The sequence below is a fragment of the Phyllobates terribilis genome, unplaced genomic scaffold, assembly GCF_046119375.1.
Source record: "Phyllobates terribilis strain yellow unplaced genomic scaffold, ASM4611937v1 Scaffold_9__5_contigs__length_417890890, whole genome shotgun sequence".
NCBI classification, from domain to species: domain Eukaryota; kingdom Metazoa; phylum Chordata; class Amphibia; order Anura; family Dendrobatidae; genus Phyllobates; species Phyllobates terribilis.
In genome coordinates, this window is record NW_027362769.1 from 110,064,809 (window position 1) to 110,086,499 (window position 21,691).

At 39.0% G+C, this 21,691-nt stretch overlaps 1 protein-coding gene across 1 annotated transcript in view; it reads left to right on the forward strand.

Moving 5' to 3' along the window:
* Nucleotides 1–21,691, forward strand: part of LOC141161707 (dynein axonemal heavy chain 11-like) — a 1,128,345-nt gene that overhangs the window by 164,178 nt on the left and 942,476 nt on the right. Inside the window, exons 25-34 of the mRNA XM_073646926.1 lie at nt 1,085–1,223; nt 1,822–1,914; nt 3,566–3,760; nt 4,170–4,247; nt 6,055–6,187; nt 6,272–6,399; nt 8,927–9,075; nt 10,444–10,594; nt 16,291–16,422; nt 16,513–16,686. Coding sequence (XP_073503027.1) covers nt 1,085–1,223; nt 1,822–1,914; nt 3,566–3,760; nt 4,170–4,247; nt 6,055–6,187; nt 6,272–6,399; nt 8,927–9,075; nt 10,444–10,594; nt 16,291–16,422; nt 16,513–16,686 — 1,372 coding nt within the window. The remainder of the gene's footprint in view (nt 1–1,084; nt 1,224–1,821; nt 1,915–3,565; nt 3,761–4,169; nt 4,248–6,054; nt 6,188–6,271; nt 6,400–8,926; nt 9,076–10,443; nt 10,595–16,290; nt 16,423–16,512; nt 16,687–21,691) is intronic.

Consider the following 21,691-nt stretch of genomic DNA (forward strand, 5'->3'; position numbering starts at 1 on the left):
CTAAAAGTTTTAGTATTAAAAGGTCACTTCAAAGATGACAGGGAAAGAAGAATCTGGGAATTCAAACTGATAAAGATGTTCAATTCACTGACAACAGGACTCAATCTAACACCTGGGTTTATGACTCACTACATGGAGTCAATGCACACCTCTACCAAATGTCTCCAAATAATTAAGCATTCCCACAGACATCTCTTGGACTTATCATTAGGAGGCATCACCCCCTCCTCCTCATGAACAAATGTCATACTGTAACATATCTTAAATGTTGTGCCCCTTGTCTTATGAATTCATTTGTAATATTGCCTGACGAAGGAGCCTCTGTTCTCTGAAAGCTTGCACATATATATTTTCTTCTGGTTAGCCAATAAAGGTATCACTCCAAGAATACTTTTGTAATTTTTGGGCGTAAAAGTATTTACATCGATTTTTCTGGCTAACACGGTACCACAATATAACTTTGTATTGTACATCAAGCCAAAATATAGATACATTTAAAGAGTAACTAAACTTTCTTCCTGGTTTTTCATGTTTAGCAGGCACTTGAATTGCTTGCAGACTGGTGGGGGTTTGGGTCAAGCAATAACCCCTGAGGAGTGCACAACTCAGCAAACAGGAGCACATACTCTGGTCTGTGTGCTCTCCTGTCTGCTGAGCTGTGCACTTCTTGGTGGTCTTTTGTGTGATCAGGACTCGGTATCCCACCAACTGCAGGCAATTCAAGTGCTTGCAAAATACAAAAATTCAAGAAGAAAGTGGAGCTACTCTTTAAGTAAAAATAAATGTCCTCAAAGGTGGGAATATCCTTAAAAACAAAGAGAAATTGATATAGAAAGTGTATTGGAAACATATGATTTTGTTATTGCTCAGTGAACAACATTTACTTTTTAAAATTGGAAAATTCCCCTGAAGTCTACATTTTAATGAGAAAAAATGGTGCACTTTTCATTATATTCCATTATTATTACTGCTTTTTCAATCCTATTTCCTTTGGTACCATACTATTGGACAATAGGAGATAAGGAGGATACATTTTTAACAATCTTATGAACCATTTCTCTAGTTTTCTGTTTCCTCCTTACAGTCCATGTGCGATGGTCATTCCAGATTTTGAACTTATATGTGAAATAATGTTGGTGGCAGAAGGATTTGTTGATGCGCGGATGCTGTCAAGAAAGTTTATCAGTCTGTATACTCTGTGCCGCCAACTCCTCTCCAAGCAGGTAAGAACAATAGATTTGGGATGACGACGCAATGTATCTAATAAATAGAAGAATATTAGGTATAAAGAGAAGGGAATGTTCAACAAAGATACAGAATTTCATTCATACTAATGCAGATTTCATTCATACTAATGAGTGGGGAAAAATCTGCACCAAAAACGCAAGTAAAAAATGCATCAAAAATGCAATAAAAATGCGCCTATTTTATGCAGTGCTTCCAATTCATTCAGGAAAAAAAAAACAATGTGTGTACATGAGACTTCTGAAATGTCATAGCTTTTGCTGGTACTGTAAAAAGCAGCTTTTAATTTGCATAAAAAAAGCAGCAAAAGCGCAACATGTGAACATAGCCTTACGTTGCACATTATCCTAAGTAATACTCAATATTGGTCGAATTAAAACCCAATATTTGATCATCAATGGATCACACAGCTGATTACTTTACAAAATAAATCTCAACTTTCAGGTACCTAACACCCCGTAAAGCTTTTCAGTATCACAATTTTTAGCTATTTACAGAATCTACTTTTATATATTATTGTCATAAAGTAAAGTTGTGTTGATTGTGTAATTACGCCTGTTGCACACTGTCCTGCAGGACCATTACGACTGGGGTCTAAGAGCAATAAAGTCTGTGTTAGTGGTGGCTGGATCTCTGAAGCGGGAGGACAGGAGTCGGCCAGAAGACCAGGTGTGTTCTTCGTTATTTTAGGATTAAAGTTATCATCGGACGTTAGAGGTGTTTTCTGTTTGTTCAGAGATTTGACGGTGGCTGAGCATATGTGTCTATTACTGTAGAGATTAGTAGTTTCCTGATGCTCCCTGAGACCCACCTTCAGGGAAGCAAAGGATTGGGCATACTAAAGCAGAACATGCCCAATCATTATTTTCCCGAGGACTAGAAATTGGGAGATTGCCAGACTGATCTCATGTACATTTATTTTTTGCCTATTATTGCCATCTGCTGACAATGGTCTACTGTGTATACTTTATATGACAATATAATAGATGAATAATGGCTTCAAGTCTCTGATAGGTTGGTCAAATCCATATGTAACCCATCTGAATAAGCGCTTATATGGCAAGAATAAGACATTTTCTGTACATGGTCAGTGTCAACATTTTACTTCCCTTATTACGTGGATTATTTCTTCATTTTTTTTTTCATGGCTTTTTTAAATTTCACAGTTTTGCTCAAATAATTTTCAACTTGAATAATATAATTAATTCTGGTGCACTAACATTCATACCGTATGGTTTTATGTTAATGCATATAGAAACAGGAGATGATGTTTTTCCAGGTTCACTATGTTATTATTAAAGTGGATCTGCCACCAGATTTCACAATACAAAATGTATACATTGATAAAAAAAAGATCACTTACACGTGATAAGGATGCTGTGTTTATTGTGTCTAGATGGCTGTGTATTCCTTTATGAAAGTTTAATTCATTCCCATGCCCACCTAGCCCCATTAGTAGCTTCTCAGTGTACCTCCTCCCTGCTGCTACGGAGATCTCAGATTGTTCAGTACAAGCTGCATCTGTCAGTCAGTCTGGGTGGGTGGGCAGAAACAGCCTCTGTCCAAGGAAAAAAAATCGGAAATCTGTACAGCCCCATAGCATGAGAATTCTGGACAAAAAAATCACAGACTTGATAAGCGCTACCAGGCATGTGCAGAATCCAAAGGAGGTATAGGATAAGGCTTTATTCGAACTACTTGTTTCGGAGTCGATCAGACCCCTTCATCAGGTACATGATATCGGATCAAACTTGGGCAAGTTGCAATGTTTTTCCTCGGACTGTGTCAAAGGAATAAAATTGGGCATGTGCTCGGCTCCATAGCATAACATTGGTCTGAGTGCAATCCGATGTTTTGTTGGATCGCACTCGGACCGATAATACGGTCACGTGCACGAGCCCTTAAGGAGGATTTGGTCGAAGATCCTTGGATTTGCACCCTTTAACTGTAATGGTGCTGCCTCTGTTTCTTGTTTTTAACTACATATTATAACTACATGTACATTACTGATGCATATTACTAGTATTAAACACAATGACCTTAAAGACATAGGCGAATAATGTGTCTGTTTTATTTTATGTGTAATTTTTATGCATAGTAAATGTATTACATATAAAGATATACATATATACATTAGGAACTATTTCACACAATGAAATAGTTACAAGGTGATCCACTGTGCAGATGAAACAGCTTGAGACTAACAAGCCATATGCATCCTGATTGTCCGAGGACGACTTTCTCATAACATTTGCTCATTTTATGCCTTATGTTATGGCGTGTTATCCCTGCATATAATTATGGTGTTGTTCCTTCTTAGGTTTTGATGAGAGCCCTCAGGGACTTCAATCTTCCTAAGATAGTAACCAATGATGTTACAATCTTTCTGGGCCTCATCGGTGACTTGTTTCCATTGCTGGAAGTGCCCAGGAAGAGAGACGTGAAGCTGGAACAGATGGTCCGCCAGTCCATTGCCGAGCTGCACCTGCAGCCAGAGGAGAACTTTATTCTTAAGGTGGAAATAATGGCTTTCTGCTTAGTGTATTGTACACTGGAAATGGGCTGATCGGAGGCAATAATGATCACCGTTGTTTGATGCTCCTGGTATTCAGCATCTGGCTAATGCTGTTAATAGCTCAAGCAATAAATAAAATCTTACGACAATATTTTCTTTTTAAAGTCGAGGTTATTATAATACAATGTATTGGGAAGCAATTCTTCAATGTTAGGATGCTGTATAGCAAAGGAGATCTCACAAAAATAGTAGATTTTCTCCTTTTTACGGAGAATACCAGGTCTTCCATATTAACTTTTATCTAAAGAAAATAATCTTTTATTACTTAAAAAGGAAAGATTTCAACATTTAAAATATTTGATGTCTACTTTGTAATAGTTATGTCATTTTTTCCCTGTTTTTGGCTTAGATCTCCCAGTTGGAGGACCTGCTGGAGGTCCGTCATTCTGTATTTGTTGTTGGGAACGCAGGGACAGGCAAGAGCACGGTGGGTGGAAATATTGGCAAGAAAATAAAACAGCATGAAATGTGTCGGCTATTGATCCTAGCAGAGTGTAAAAAATAAAATATTACATGGCTATGACGCTGAGGCTGCGTGCCCACTATGCATTTTTCAAGCGTTTTTGCCACGAATTTCCGCAGCGAAAACGCTTAAACGCTTGGTAATACGTGCCCCATGGTCCCCAATGATAATCCGCATGTGCTATGCACATGCGGAAATTTCCACTGCGGATTATCATTGTGGAAAAATATGCAGCATGTCCATTATTTTTGCAGATACACGGCATAATTGCCGCCATTTACTTGCATTGAATCGCTTAATATCCGCATGACTACATCTGCACATGCGGATATTCTGCGATTCTATGTGTGGATGGTACCCGGGTCTGGAGAAGAGGAGACTCTCCTCCAGACCCGAGTACCATAGTACCTGTTAAAAAAAGAATTTAAAATAAAAAATAAACATTATACTCACCTTCTGATGTCCCCCGGTCTCCTGTATGATGCGTCCTGGCTCCCTGGCAGCTCACGATGGTGTGAAAGAACCTGCCATGACGTCATTTAGTCATGTGACAGGTCACGTGACCGTTGATCTCGGCGGTCACGTGACCTGACACATGACTAAATGACGTCATGAAAGGTCCTTCACACCACCGCGAGCCGTACCACAGACCGGACGCAGCGGAGAAAACACCGGGGGCCATCAGAAGGTGAGTATAATGTTTTTTTTAAATTTTTTACCATTTTTTTTTTTTTTTTCAACTATAACTTGGTCACACTATATAAATCCATGCCGGTTGCATGGATTTATATAGTGTGACCAAGTTGTCAAGCACTTTTCCAAGTGATGCTAAAATCGCTTGGAAAAGCGCTTGACAACCTGCATGCAGAAATGCAAGTGAAGAACGCTTGACAAACGCTTCTACCTGGCAGGAAAAACGCATGTACAATCTGCTGCATTTTTGCATCGTGGGCACTTAGCCTTAGCAAGATACTATGTCTTCCATTTCTCATATGATCCAAATGCCTCCAAACTCACGATGCATTTACATATCTATCTATCCCATATCTATGTATCTATCTATCTATCTACCCTGACCGGCGGCGCCGCTGACCTCCATACGGCTACCGTCATGAGATCAGCGGTTAGGGCCGCTGATCTCCCGACGGCAAGTGTGAAGGGAGGACCGGGGAGCGGCGCCGCCGGTCGGGATACTTCTGCTGCAAGCAGCCGGTCATCTGCTGCAGCGCCGCTCCCCGGTCCTCACTAATACGATTCGCTGATTGGTCGCCGGCCGCGACCAATCAGCAATATTGCCTTTTAGCGCCAAATTTAAACACCGCTTTGCTGATTGGTCGCGGTCTCCTCCACAAACAGCACAACTCTTATCCATGAGAAATATATAGTATTGCAACTGAATAAAATTAGCTGCAATTCCAAGCACTGCCCATGGACAAGAGTGGCGCTGATTCTGAATCCAAAGTTTAATTTGAAAGTGGCTCTGTCAACAGATTTCACAATGCAGTCAGCATTATTAAATAACTTTTTAATACTTGATGAGATTGGTGTACTTTTCGTACTTTCAAAAATCCATGTCAGAATGGCGGTATAATTCTTCTTTAAAGTTTTCGTGCCTGATATTATTAAAGTGAGCATTTTATGAGCATTGCTGTGATATTATATGTACTTTTTTTGTTTTCATATTTGATATTTTGTAGCACCGCATCTCATATATACTGTATGACCACTTTTATCTTTGTTACATATATTATGACAGCCATGTCTTCCCCAGATCCTTAAGACTTTACACAGGACGTATTACAATATGAAGCTAAAGCCCATCTGGCATGATATCAACCCTAAAGCTGTGACCACTGATGAGCTCTTTGGATTTCTTCATCCTTCCACCAGGGAGTGGAAAGATGGTAATTGTTATACCAGTTAGGCTGCTGGGGTGGTCTAGGGTGGTCTGTGGCTGTACATATCCTTATCATACGTTGTGTTTTTAGGGCTGTTTTCTTTTACAATGAGAGAGCTCTTCATCAACCCTCACGATGGCCCAAAGTGGATTGTCCTGGATGGAGACATTGATCCAATGTGGATTGAATCTCTGAACACTGTCATGGATGATAACAAGGTTTGTGATCCTCCTGCATATAATGAAATCATGTAACTGTCCCACAATGCCTCCTCCATGAAATGAGGATCACTGGAATGTTCATAGAAACCAGTAGATACAATTCTGCAAGTATTACTCTCCAAAAAATTAAATAATTATCTAAGTAATGAAACAGTAACACAACAGATTAATTTAGCACCTAACGTTAATTTATCTAATTAGTAATGAGCTCACACCTTGCAGAATATTGGGTCTAGCCATAGTGTCCAGCCTTATCTGACAAGAAGCATGGAGAGATCCAACTCCATATTGAGCGGTATAGGCAGCTATATGACACCTAGCAATTATCCTCCATGTATCCTAATTTATTTAAAGAATTATTCCCATCTTCATAGATGGGTATTGTCAGATAGCGCTTGTAAAAACAAGCAATTTTGCAATTTACTGCTTAGTAAAAATTTAATCCGTTCTTGAAATATTAACACTTTTCTTGTAGCTTAAAAGCTAAACAGCAGAGGTGGTCGGCCTCCTAGGCAACGAGCTGTAAACAAAACGGCTGCAAATTTTAATAGACTGTAAACTGCAAAAGTCAAGCACTATCCGATAATATCTGTATATGAAGATGGGAACAACTCTTTAATAGAACCTGTGAACTATACTCGCTGGATGTCTTATGGTTGCCCAGTTTGCAGTTGCAACTCGTTAACCCTGATGTCAGTTTAGAAAGGGGAATGTAATATTAGATAAGTAACATAGTGTATCATTTAGTAAGTTATTTCATTCCTCATAAATTAACGATTCGGAAGCATCTTTTACAACCCTGCGTTGTGCCATTCACTTGTAATTCCATATGAAAATAAATGAATAAATTGACAACTGGGTGGTTCCCAGTACCGTTGTCAATAGTGTGTTTACCTACACTGTCCAATCAATGATCACAGTGTCCGACTGGGCGGGAACACACCATATTGACAAGAGGAATGGTAACACCCAATTGTAACGTAAGTCATACACCTCCAGGAGGAATAACAGAGGACCAGAGCATCACTGGACTCTAAGTAACTCTAAGTTCCAGAATTGTTATTTTATTGAAATGCAGGTATTTATTAACGTGTTACGAGAGCTGCCAAAAACATGGGAAGAAAACTTTTGTACACATGCACTTTGGGAGGAAAGTACTTTGACTAATATTGTAAGGTTAAAAAGGACCGGTCACTTGCCATAAATAAGTATTTTTAATACCTGGTGTAAATGTTGCTTTCGTGCTTAATCTGGTGTTGTTTTTCTATTGTTTCTGTGCCTCCCTATTCCAGAGATGTGATCCACTCTGCCCGGTTTGTAAATCTTGTCTTTATAGCCAAGTGGGCGTGGTCCTTTACTCTTCTCTGTGGACGTCTTCTTGAGATCTAGGTCCAGTTGGCTAAAAAAACTAGATAAACACAAAGGAAAGGGGAACATACCTAAAGGATGAAGAGACGCAGGAGCAAAAAATAAACAAGGCCGAATTCAGGAGAACAGCGAGTAAAAAAAATTCATATTTTTGACAAGTGACAGGTCCTCTTTAAATGGGTTGTCCAGCCTTAGGGTACAAGTCTGCAGTCACTCTATGTGAGGATTCTCCAGTACCGGTGCTGGGAGCACAAGTATGTGATTTACATACATACAGTCACATGCCAACTAGACATGCGTGGTCTCTCTCAATGCAAGTGCATTTAGCGAGGCCGGACATGTCTAGTCAGAATGTGGCCAGAAATATTCAAATCACATACTTGCGGTCATGTGACCACCTGCTCCCTGTGCCAGCACCAGAGTGTGCACGATGTGAGGATTAACAAGTGTGTAGTCACAACGAGTGACTGAAGTCTTTTAGCCTAAGGCTGGACAAACCGTTTAAAGATGAAGCAAATAAAGATCAGAGGTGGCTTAGTCTAGCATAGCATTATATAGGTTGGATTACAGACACTAGCAGATCCACTCACTCCCACGCAGGTTGCGCTGACACAGACATAACACTACTTGCCAAGTACATAGATGTATGTTCTGCTCGCTGCCTCCCGCTGCTGCCCTCTGGGAGAAACTCCAAGATAGAGTATACATTGGTAAAAGAAAAGCTACAGTACACAGATTAGGCACCAGGCACATCAAATAATAAGATTCTTTGTGTAGAAAAAAATACTAAAATGTCTAATTTCCAATAACATTATAAATGTAAAAAAAAATGCTGAAAACGCAAAAAATACTTCAAAAAAGCCAAAGTTTAATTGATTTTTTCTACAATTATACTGTTTTTCTAAAAATACTATGTGAGAGAATAATCTTTGTAATACAAAATGACAATGTAAAAAATAATTATAATTAAAAATTTTTTCACAACTTAGCCAAGAGTTGGTAAAGTTGTAAAATTAGAAAATGACAATGACTTTAATGTTGAATCATTGCGCTCCTGCACCATCTCTATGGTGGTCCCTGTCCCATTCCCTACTTTGGAAACCTTCTTTAAGAACATGATGAGTTCATAGCGTGACGTCCGTCTTATCTCACATAGGTTTTGACCTTAGCCAGTAACGAGCGTATCTCGCTGACACCTTCCATGCGGTTGTTGTTTGAGATCAGTCATCTTCGAGCCGCGACACCTGCGACTGTATCAAGAGCGGGGATCCTGTATGTTAACACACAAGACTTAGGCTGGAGCCCGTAAGTAAAGAATCTATAAGGCTGTGTGCCCACAATGAATTTTTGGTGAGTTTTTGACGCTGCGTATTTTCACTGCGTCAAAAATGCAGTGTATTAACCTACGTTCCCACAATGAGCTTTTAGTGAGTTTTTGGTGTTCCAGATTTTTGCACCATTTCTGCACCTATTATTAATTTAAATTAAGTGACTTGATTTTTTTCATTGTGTTTTTGTGTGTGTTTTTTACATGCGTTTTCATCACGTTTTTGACGCTGTGTTTTTTTTTTCTGTTTTTGGTATGTCATGTTTTAAATAAAGCTGCTTTGTTTTTGATACTTCCTGGTATTTGGTTGTGACAAAACTTTATTGACACAGTCATGTGCGGATTTCATGTGTTTTTTTTATGCATTCCCGCTGCGGAAACGGACTAAAAACACGTGCATTTTTTATCTGCCGATATTCCCCATCTAATACAAGTCTATGGCAAAAATTTGCACTTAAGATGGCCGGAATTTCTAGAAATCTCCTCCACACTGTGTTTCTTTTTAATTCAGCATAAACTGATCTGCGGTGCGTGTTTCAAGTCCACAACATGTCAATTTCTCTTGCGGGTACGCTGAGTTTTATGTGCAGATTTTTCTCATAAACTTACATTAGATGGGAAAAATTTGCAGGTAAAAAAACGCACTTGTTTTTAGTGGGCTGAAACGCATCGAAGAAGCGTGTAATCCGCATGTGACTGTATCAATAAAGTTTTGTCTAAGCCAAATACCAGGAAGTATCAAAAACAAAGCAGCTTTATTTAAAACATGGCACACCAACAAGAGACAAAAATCACAGTGTCAAAAACAAGATAAAAAGTAAAAAAGCAAAAGTAACCTAATTTATTTAATGGAAAAATCTGCAACATCAAAAGCTCATCGTGGGAACATAGCCTAAGGCCACGTTCACACGTTCAGTATTTGGTCAGTATTTTACATCAGTATTTGTAAGTCATAACCAGGAGTGGGTGATAAATACAGAAGTGGTGACGTGTTTCTATTATACTTTTCCTCTGATTGTTCCTTGCCTGGTTTTGGCTTAAAAATACTGATGTATAATACTGACCAAATACTGAATGTGTGAACGTGGCCTAAGTCCTCGTCTTTGGGATATGTGATGGTAATAATGTGGCTGTAGATTAAGTCCATATCCCATAAATCTAATAGTTATTCTCCGATATTGGCAGCTCATAACCGCAGGCAGTAAATGAGTTATTTAAACTTATTTTTTTAACATGATTTCAGTATTTCTTATTTACTTTTAGAATACAGAGGGCATAAAATGAAATGCAAATCCCGCCACGCAGGATTCCTTTACTCTGTGTCTGATTTCATTCTTTTTTATTAGTTACGTTACCAGCTGGATCGAGACTCGTCAGGCTCAGTCAGAAAAGGCAAATCTGACCATATTGTTTGATAAGTACGTTCCTTACTGCTTGGAGCAAGTGCGATGTAATTTAAAAACTATAACTCCAATCCCGGAAAACAGCATGGTTCAGGTGAAGGCAATGCATTTTATTTTCATGCTTTTTTATATTCAGTATAATCCTTTGCATTCTTTATTCCAACAGATGCTGTAAAATGTGAATAAAAGAAAGGTTTTGTTACAAAGAATTAAGAAGAAATTGTAGTTACGAGCTGGAGATTGTCTTCAATACAATACGGTAGTCACCAGCCAGTTCTAGCTTTTCTTCTGCCTGAGACGAAAATGTAAATGGACCTACCCAACCCGCTGCCGAAACGTCCAAAAATAATCCCCCCCCCCACCTGCAGCCTTCATGTGACCTTTTTCTATTTAAGTCACCAGACTGATGCATCCAATCACACGTTGTAATAGTCCTATTGCTGGCGAATGGTGATGGCATCACATCTGGTGCCGGCTGAATCCAGGCGGTGACATTAGCTTAATATAATAGATCTTGTTATGTTTTGCAATTCCAAGCCCCTGGGAAAAATTAAATTTATCCCAGAAAACCCCTTTAAATTAACTCCTATATCATCAGCTGACTTGAAGTGCTGATATTACTTCTGTACATGCAGGTGACTTCTGTAGGGGCTAATAACACCTCGGTAGGCCCATGTTATGTCTGTACGGGCTGATATTCTTTTAGTAGGGCCCCTACAGCTCTCATACCTCCTCTGGTCATTTTTACCCCTTCTATTTAAAAGGAACCAGTCACTGCAAGAAATGCTATTTACCTGCAGACACAGGGTTAATTTTCAGGTAAATACCATTTAAACCCTCTGCAACCGGCTTGCTGGAGCAGCTGCAGGGAGAAATGTGGTTTTATTCCATTTCAGTCATTGGGGCAATGCAGGGAGCCATTAAGTCATCAATCAGTATACTGTGAGCGCACTGTAACCACTCCCCGGCACTTTGATTGACAGTCTGCTCTGCAGGATAGGAGTGATTACAGCCGCATTCACTAAGTAGTGAGCGGTGACTGTAACAACCTCTTGCACCGCCCCAATGACTCAAAGCTAGCAGCTGCAGGGAGAATAATATTTAATGTTCTCCCTGTAGCTACCAGTAAGTAAGCTACACGGGGTTTAAATACTATTTACCTGCAAATTACTCCTTTAGCTGCAAGTAAATGGTATTTGACATGTAGGTGATAGGTTTCTCTTAAATCATATCAGCCTTATGGTTACCTAGTGTAGGTAAAGCATTGCAATAACCATCAGGCATCCCCCCATGTTAGTATACACTGTGTGCAGAATTATTAGGCGAGTTGTATTTTAGAGGATTATTTTTATTATTGATCAACAACTATGTTCTTAATCAACTCAAAAGACTCATAAATATCCAAGCTTAATATTTTTGGAAGTTGGAGTGTTTTTTTTTTTAGATTTGGCTATCTTAGGAAGATATCTGTTTGTGCAGGTAACTATTACTGTGCAGAATTATTAGGCAACTTAATAAAAACCAAATATAATCCCATCTCACTTGTTTATTTTCACAAGGTAAACCAATATCAGTGCACAAAATTTAGAAATAAACTTTTCTGACATGCAAAAACGAAAACCAAAAAAATTAGTGATCAATATAGCCACCTTTCTTTATGATGACACTCAACAGCCTTCCATCCATAGATTCTGTCAGTTGCTTGATCTGTTTTCGATCAACATTGCGTGCAGCAGCCACCACAGCCTCCCAGACACTGTTCCGAGAGGTGTACTCTTTTCCCTCCCTGTAGATCTCACATTTTATGATGGACCACAGGTTCTCTATAGGGTTCAGATCAGGTGAACAAGGGGGCCATGTCATTATTTTTTCTTCTTTTAGACCTTTACTGGCCAGCCACGCTGTGGAGTAGTTGGATGCATGTGATGGAGCATTGTCCTGCATGAAAATCATGTTTTTCTTGAACGATACCGACTTCTTCCTGTACCACTGCTTGAAGAAGTTGTCTTCCAGAAACTGGCAGTAGGTCTGGGAGTTGAGCTTCACTCCATCCTCAACCCGAAAAGGTCCCACAAGTTCATCTTTGATGATACCAGCCCATACCAGTACCCCACCTCCACCTTGCTGGCGTCTGAGTCGGAGTGGAGCTCTCTGCCCTTTACTGATCCAGCCTCTGGCCCATCCATCTGGCCCATCAAGAGTCACTCTCATTTGATCAGTCCATAAAACCTTTGAAAAATCAGTCTTAAGATATTTCTTGGCCCATTCTTGACGTTTCATCTTATGTTTCTTGTTCAAAGGTGGTTGTTTTTCAGCCTTCCTTACCTTGGCCATGTCCCTGAGTATCGCACACCTTGTGCTTTTTGATACTCCAGTAACGTTGCAGCCCTGAAATATGGCAAAACTGGTTGCGAATGGCATCTTGGCAGCTTCACGAGTGATTTTCCTCAATTCATGGGCAGTTATTTTGCGCCTTTTTTGGCCAACACGCTTCTTGCGACCCTGTTGGCTATTTCCCATGAAACGCTTGATTGTTCGGTGATCACGCTTCAAAAGTTTGGAAATTTCAAGACTGCTGCATCCCTCTGCAAGACATCTCACAATTTTGGACTTTTCTGAGCCCGTCAAATCTCTCTTCTAACCCATTTTGCCAAAGGAAAGGAAGTTGCCTAATAATTAAGCACACCTTATATATGGTGTTGATGTCATTAGTCAGCACCCCTCCTCATTACAGAGATGCACATCACCAGATTTACTTAATTGGTAGTTGGCTCTCAAGCCTATGCAGCTTGGAGTAGGACAACATGTATAAAAAGTATCATGTGATCAAAATCCGCATTTGCCTAATAATTCTGCACACAGTGTATTAGTGCAGTCATTTTTTTAAGTGTCCTCTTTCCAAACATAAGCCTTATATTTGCGTTCATTTTGTATTGGTTTAATGGAGAAAAAAACTCCAATGTCACCATTTTTTACAGTATTTACCGATTACTGCAAGTGAATTAAATTGTGATTATTGTAATTGTTTTAATTACTTTTTAGTAATTTTCTAGGAAAAATAAATCTCTGACTATTATTTTACCCCTAATATACAGGTATATAGCGATGTACTGATATATTTTATTTTTTTTATTTATTTTACTCACTTATATAGCGCCATTAATTCCACTGCGCTTTACATACATTATCATCACTGTTCCCATTGGGGCTCACAATCTAGATCCCCTATCAGGATGTCTTTGGAGTGTGGGAGGAAACCGGAGAACCCGGAGGAAACCCACACAAACACGAGAAGACATTACAAACTCCTTGCAGATATATAGAAATATATCTCTGTTTACCGATACCATATTCCTGTAAAGAAAAAAAATACTATTTAGATATTTTAGACAGAGAAAAACTGCTGCCTGCTATGCTACAAGTCGTGAGTTTTAATCGCGGTAATGATTCACACTTCAAGGAAAGCAAAGAATTCATTAATTATAGTTTAACACAGGTTGTGTGTGATATTGCAAATTATATATAACAGTTCACATTCTGAGAAAAATTGTATCTTTCTTCCATCATATGTACTGGCATTGTTTAATAATGGCTGTCTTCTTTAGGGAAAAAAAGGCTATACCTGTCCACTGGTTGTGTCTAGTTTTGCCGCTCATCCCCCTTCACAATTGAATTGAGATGATCTGCAGTATCATAACCACAGAGCTTTGACCCTGTAGTGGTGGTAGGGTATACATGGTGCATATAAAATTGTCCAAATAGACAAAAACATTTTACCGATCTTACATCATATAAGTTTGCATTATTAAAACATTACTTTTATTAGGTATTATGTAAAAAGAATGATGTGATAAACACCCCAACCAAATCCTCAAAATGTAATGCTAAAATCCCCTGTCTCCTGATGAAGTCGGCTTAGCAGTGAAACATGTTGGTTGGGCTTGTTAGATTTTAACAATTGTGGTGGCAGTCCATTGCAAAAATATGATTGTGTATAGTGTGCACACACCACCAACAGAAGTATAGGAGAGTTGAGAAATATTGCTGCTAATTAGACAGCAATTTTGGAAATTCAACACAATAAAAGCTCATTCCACCAGTTGCATTTTGATAATTTTAGTTGGTGTTGGGCATTTTCACTTCTCTCAGTTTAGGTAATACCTAATAGAAATGTTTTAGTAATTCCAGTGAATATGGTGAAAGAAAGGGAAAAAAATTCTGCACATTTGGATTATTGTATTTGCATCTGGTTCTGAATTCTATGACTTTGTTTTTGAAAATGACAGCCTTGTTTTTTCAGGATAATTTTTGGAACTTTTAGTGCCAAAAAAGTTATAGAGATATGATGTTGGAACCTCAGCTTTTTTTGACTGTTCTATTTGTCTATAAAGGGGCATGGCAGATGTTGTTTTTTTTCAATCTATTTCTGGCAAATCTGTGTAAGAACCAAAATGGCTGTTGTCTTCAATCTTTCTTAGACTCCATAATATTAACTACTTAAGAAACTAAGAAAGGTGATAATCCTTGTGACACTTGTAATAGTTGACATATTGGTTGCTACTTTTACCAATAGCAGACATATTTACAGTACAAGATAACTGAATAAAACTGTTGACAAATGGACAAAAGAAGACAACCTGAAGGAACTTGTCCATTCAAGACAACATCCTTATGTTTTAAAAACTTTGCACAAAAATGAGTCAATCACAGATGGTTTGGCTGTTGCAATTTAGGACAGCTGGACGACAGTATACAGGCTGTAGATGCTTACAGTCCCCGGTGGTGCCCATTGAAATGAGTTGGTGACCATGTAGAAAATGGTTGCATCACGTAGTAGAGTTTCTGCTATAATATCCACATGTCTTAATAGGATGGGGATGATTTTTTTCTTAGGCATGGGTCATCATAAAACAACGAACGGAGGCATATTTTACTCCTTTTGCCCCAATGGATTCAGCACAGGCTACTCCAGTAGTTAGGAACAGCTCCAAAAGCAATGGGTGCTCCAAGACTGCTGAACCCTATGGTTGGCGGCAGCGGTCCAGTAGCTGGAACAGCGTGACATCAGAAGTTTCTCAGATTACATTCTGTTCCAGATTCCTGACTGCAAATGGCAACTGATAATTCCGTTTCTGTGGGGCCTGTGAGTTGGAAGGGCCTAGTGCCGAGCAGCCCTGCCTCCTGCCCATTATCTGCACACTTCTCTCAACATCTGCCCAGCAGGTTTCATCTATTCTACGGAGGAGACACCCTCTAGGAACTTCTGCGATTGCAGATAGCTCTGATCGCAGGCTTCTAACCTGATAGATGCTGTGATGAATAGCAACCATGGCATCTAAGCGGTCAGAGGGGGCTCCCATCTATCACCCCAATTAGACTCCCAAAATGCAATTGTGGGAACCTGATAGATTGTTTGGACCAATGCCATGGGACCCTATGATTTCTATGAACGCTGTTACTGACCCCTGTAAGCAATCACAGGCTTTAGTTGCTTGTGACACCTGGACAGCACAGTCATCACTTCTAGAATCAGGACTAACCACAGAAGCAGCCTGAGCTTAATCCATATGGGCAATAGGATGTGGGTATGCCTCCATTTATTATTTTGTGACAAATCATGCCAATGAAGAAGAAATGTCAACGCCAGACAACCCCTTGAATAATTTGTTTGTATGGTGTTTTATTTTTTTTATCCAAAGGGCAAATTCTTTTTGGCCAATGGAGGAAACTATAATAGTACAAGGCGTAATTCGTATAATTGACATGTACATATTGTTTGTCTACATGCAGACATTATGCTCCTTATTAGATTGTCTCCTTACTGAGGAAAATACCCCACTGGATTCCCCTCGGGAGCTGTACGAGATCTATTTTGTTTTTGCTTGCGTCTGGTCTTTCGGGGGTGCACTCTTTCAAGATCAGGTGAGAAAAGCAATCTTGCCAGTGGAGACATATTAATTAACATATATTTTATGTCTTGTGTATTTATTTAGTGTAAATATATTATTTCAGTTGATCGATTACCGTTTGGAATTTAGCCGATGGTGGAACAAAGAAATGAGAACCATCAAGTTTCCTTCAAATGGAACAGTGTTTGATTATTTAATTGACCCCGAAACTAAGAAATTTACTCCTTGGATTGATAGGATTCCAGAGTTTGATATGACTCCAGATATTCCATTACAAGTGAGTATCATTATCAAGTATGCATGTAAACTTGAAGAACATCCATGTTTCAGGTTCCAAATTTTGGTTAGATTTAAACCAATGGCTCCAGTGAAGGGTGAATAAGCTTAAAAGGTGCAGATAGTGCATAACTCAACGCTGGCAAAACAGATTTACCTAATCAAAAAACATGAGGATATTTTCCCTGATGATATGAACCTTTGCTGCTCCCGTTGGATGTATGTTACACATAAATCTAAGATGTTGCTCATTTAAGTGAAATGCACATGAACCTCAGTGTTACAAGAAGTTCAAGGGAGTCACTAGGTGAGGTGGATCCTCTAAGCCCACCGGTCTAGGTGGGCACATGGGCCACGGTAATTGGTGCAACAGGTTGGTGAGTAGATTGACTGGAAACTGTAATTAGAAAGGTGGAATGTTGGAAACTGTAGGGAAGTAGACGTAGTGCAGGAAACCGCAGGCAGGTGGAAGATGTCAGGAAACCGCAGGCAGGCAGAGGACGTCAGGGAATTGCAGGCAGTCAAGTAGGGTGCAGGAAATTGCAGGCAGGTGGAGGATATCAGGAAACCGCAGGCAGGAAGGTGGAGTGCAGTAAACTGCAGGCAGGCAGAAGACGTCAGGAATCCGCTGATAGGGAAGAGGAGTGCAGGAAACACAGGCAGGCAGAGGATGTCAGGAAACTGCAGGTTGGCGGATTGCATGGGGTGCAGGAAACTGCAGGCAGATGGAGGACATCAGGAAGCCGCAGGCAAGCAGGTGGAGTGCAAAAAACAGTAAGCAGGCGAAGAAGATCAGGAAACCGCAGACAAGCAGGCTGTAGACTTCCAGTAAACTGTAGGCAAGCAGATGGAGTGCAGGAAACCACAGGGAGGCGGAGGGCATCAGAATATAGAGAAGAGGTCCAGAAGACCCGGAGACAGGTAGTCAACAGAGCTCTGGAGTCACTAGAAGCAACAGACAAGTAGGAAGAGGCACTAAAAGCTGCTGGTCTACAGGAGATGTCGTACAGCTCATAGCAAGGTTGCTGTGCACACACAAAGTGCAAGTCTAGTCTCAGATTCAATACCAAGGCCCAGGTTTATCACATGGAAGCATGCCAGGCCACCTGCAAAGCCTTAAGTGGAGCACAAGAAAGTTCAGTGGACCGGGGCAGATAAATCAGAGCTCAAACCAGAGACAGGTGTGTAACACTTAGACAATTTTATTCTAATCTTGAGAGATCGATTCCTAAATTAAAGAACCACTCCTCCCATCAAAGTTTTATCCACTTAATATATTGCAGTCATCATAATAAACAGCACTGTGTACTTACAATTGCTCATTTTGCCTTTCTACTCAGCTAATTCTTCTCTTTTCTCTGATATATGTAACTGCTCCCTGCCAGGGACTTTGTAGTGAATTATGACTCATACAGGGAAAATGTACCTCCTGTTTCTACATAGAGCTTAGAAGGGTTCAGCTAGTCCGTTTTTAATCACGTGATGTCATAGACCTAATGGAAAACAGAAGAATTATCCAGGTAGAAAGGCAAAATGAGCAATTGTAAGTACACAGTACACAGTGCTATATAATATGGTGACTGCAATATATTAAGAGGATAACAATTTTGATGGGAGTGCTTCTTTAAGGGGAGAGAAGGATCCCGCACGTTGGAATTTCAGCCAATCCTTTTGTTCAGCCTTGAGATATTCCTCTGCCAGCAGATTTTCATCACTGATTTCACCATTTGCAATGCTTAAGGAAAATCGGCAACAAAATCCAAGAGAAGTCTGCGTAGAACTCATAAGAATTTTGCTGCAGATTTGACGCAGATTTTTTCTGCCCAAGTTTACGTCTGGATGTAGCCTGTGAGATGATACCTGATTGCAATTACACGAAAAACAAACTGTATACTTTGAGCCCCAATTCATTATTACATTTGCTCTTTTTTTGTCTAGTTTTTTTGGTGGATTTTAGCCTGTTTTGCATTTGTGCCTTATTCTTCTTTGAACTTGCGCCTTTTTAAAAGTCTATCTTATGTGTGTTTATATATATATATATATATATATATATATATATATATATATATATATATATATATATATATATATATATATATATATATATATATATATATATATATATATATATATATATAATGTATGTATATATATATATTTACCATTGGGGTTTCCAATTATTTTAGTTGGTTCATCAATTGCGACTTTTTTAAAAAGTTGCAACATTTTTACACAAATGCACTCCAGTCCCTCACTTGGAGTGATTTTTACTGTCATGGCATTTCTCCCAGATAATTATAAAAAGAAAAGTTGGCTCAATCTTTGCATTGTTTGTCTGTGTGTGTCGCACTAAGCACGGAGGACTGAAAGAAGAAAAGAGAACTGTCTGAGGAATTGAGATCCAAAATTGTTGAACAATATTAAAAATGTCAAGGTTACAAGTCCATCTCCAAAAATCTTGATGTTCCTTTGTCAACTGTGCACAACATAATCAAGAAGTTTACAACCCATGGCAATGTAGCTAATCTCTCTGGGGGTGGACATCACAGAAAAATTGATGAAAGGTTGCAATGTAGGATAATCCGGATGGTGGATAAGCAGGCCCAATCAAGTTCCAAAGAAATTCAAGCTGTCTTGCAGGCTCAGGGTGCATCAGTGTCAGCGCGAACTATCTGTCGATATTTGAATGAAATGAAATGCTATGGCAGGAGACCTAGGAGGACCCGACTGCTGACACAGAGACATAAAAATACTAGACTTCAGTTTATTTATTTATTTTACTCACTTATATAGCGCCATTAATTTCACAGCGCTTTACAGACATTATCGGCACTGTCCCCATTGGGGCTCACAATCTAAATTTCCTATCAGTATGTCTTTGGAGTGTGAGAGGAAACCGGAGAACCTGGAGGAAACCCACATAAACACGGGGAGAACATACAAACTCCTTGCAGATGTTGTCCTTGGTTGGATTTGAACCCAGGACCCCACCACTGAGCCATTGTGCTGTCCTATGCCAAAATGTATGTGAGTAAGCGAAAATCCTTATAGGAAAGCCCCCTGAGACCAAGATAGAGCTGTTTGGTAATTAGCACATCATTGTACTGTTTACCGAAAATGCAATGAGGCCTAAAAAAAAGAACACAGTACCTACAGTCAAATATGGTGGAGGTTCAAAGATGTTTTGGGGTTATTTTGCTGCCTTTGGCAATGGGGGCCCTAACTGTGTGCACGGCATCATGAAATCTGAAGATTACCAAAGGACTTTGGGTCGCAATGTAGAGCCCATTGTCAGAAAGCTGTGTTTGAGTCCTAGGTCATGGGTCTTCCAGCAGGACAATGACCCCAAAAATACTTCAAGAAGCCCCCAGAAATGGATGGAAACAAAGCGCTGGAGAGTTCTGAAGTGGCCAGCCATGAGTCCAGGTCTAAATCCCATTGAAGACCTGTGAAGAGATCTTAAAATTGCTGTTGGGAGAAGACGCCTTCAAATATGAGAGACCTGGAGCAGTTTGGAAAAGAAGAGTGATCAAAAATCCCAGTTGAGAGTTGTAAGAAGCTTGTTGATGGTTATAGGAAGTGATTGATTGCAGTTATTTATTCCAAATTGTGTGCAACCAAATATTAAATTGAGGATGCCAATAATTTTTTTTGTTTTGTTCATTTTTGGACTTTTGCGTGATATGATGTCCAATTTGCCTTTTTTTCAATTTTTTTTTGTGCCAATACACACAAAGGAAATAAACATGTGTATAACAAAACGTGTAATTGAATAATTTTCTGAGAGAAATACTTCATTTTCTGGAACAATTTTAAGTGTGCCAACACTTTCGATCACAACTGTATGTACAGTACAGACCAACAAATCCTTCTGCCACCAACATTATTTCACATATAAGTTCAAAATCTGGAATGACCATCGCACATGGACTGTAAGGAAGAAACAGAAAACTAGAGCAATGGTTCATAAGATTGTTAAAAATGTATCCTCCTTATCTCCTATTGTCCAATAGTATGGTACCAAAGGAAATAGGATTGAAAAAGCAGTAATAATAATGGAATATAATGAAAAGTGCACAATTTTTTCTCATTAAAATGTAGACTTCAGGGGAATTTTCCAATTTTAAAAAGTAAATGTTGTTCACTGAGCAATAACAAAATCATATACAGTACAGACCAAAAGTTTGGACACACCTTCTCATTTAAAGTATATAATTCCACATGTGTTAATTCATAGTTTTGATGCCTTCAGTGTGAATGTACAATTTTCATAGTCAAGAAAATACAGAAAAATCTTTAAATGAGGTGTGTCCACACTTTTGGTCTGTACTGTATGTTTGAAATTTTTGCAAAAAAGTGTGCGACATTTTAGCGAAACATGAAACTTTTTGCACTTAAAAGTAGCAAAAAAACGGTTAAAAACAAAAATAAAGAACAATTTTTATTTTGCACAAAATTCATTTAGAAGAATTTGGCACAAAAAAAAGTCAACAAATACCAGAAAAAAGTGAATTAAAAAACCTGCATATGATGAATTTGGCCCAAAATGTATATTCTTGATAAGGTAACCATAATCCTTGCCACATTGCTGTGTTTTCGTGTATATACTTTTTTAAGTAGGTAGGAGGCGGTTCTAAGGTAGTTTACACATAATTTGTGTTTATGGTCTTGTTTCTTTTATACCCTAAAGAGAATGGGGAGAAATACCTTCAAGGTTGATGAGAACGGCAATTGACAGAGCTCCGGCTATTTTAGGTCCCTGTTGTCCATTTAAATTTTAATGTTTCTATCATTTGTTCCTCAGTGTGAATTAACAACCTCACTACTATGTTGGCTTCCCGATCTGAAGTCGAGACTTAAAATTAATTCAATAGCCCAGATTTACAGCGATTCTATATTTCACAAGGCAGAATCAATAATGTGACTGAAGGGAAGAAGATAAAAATTTATGGTATCTTGCAATTTAATGGTTGAAAAGATGCAATTGAAGAGATCATAAATTGTGA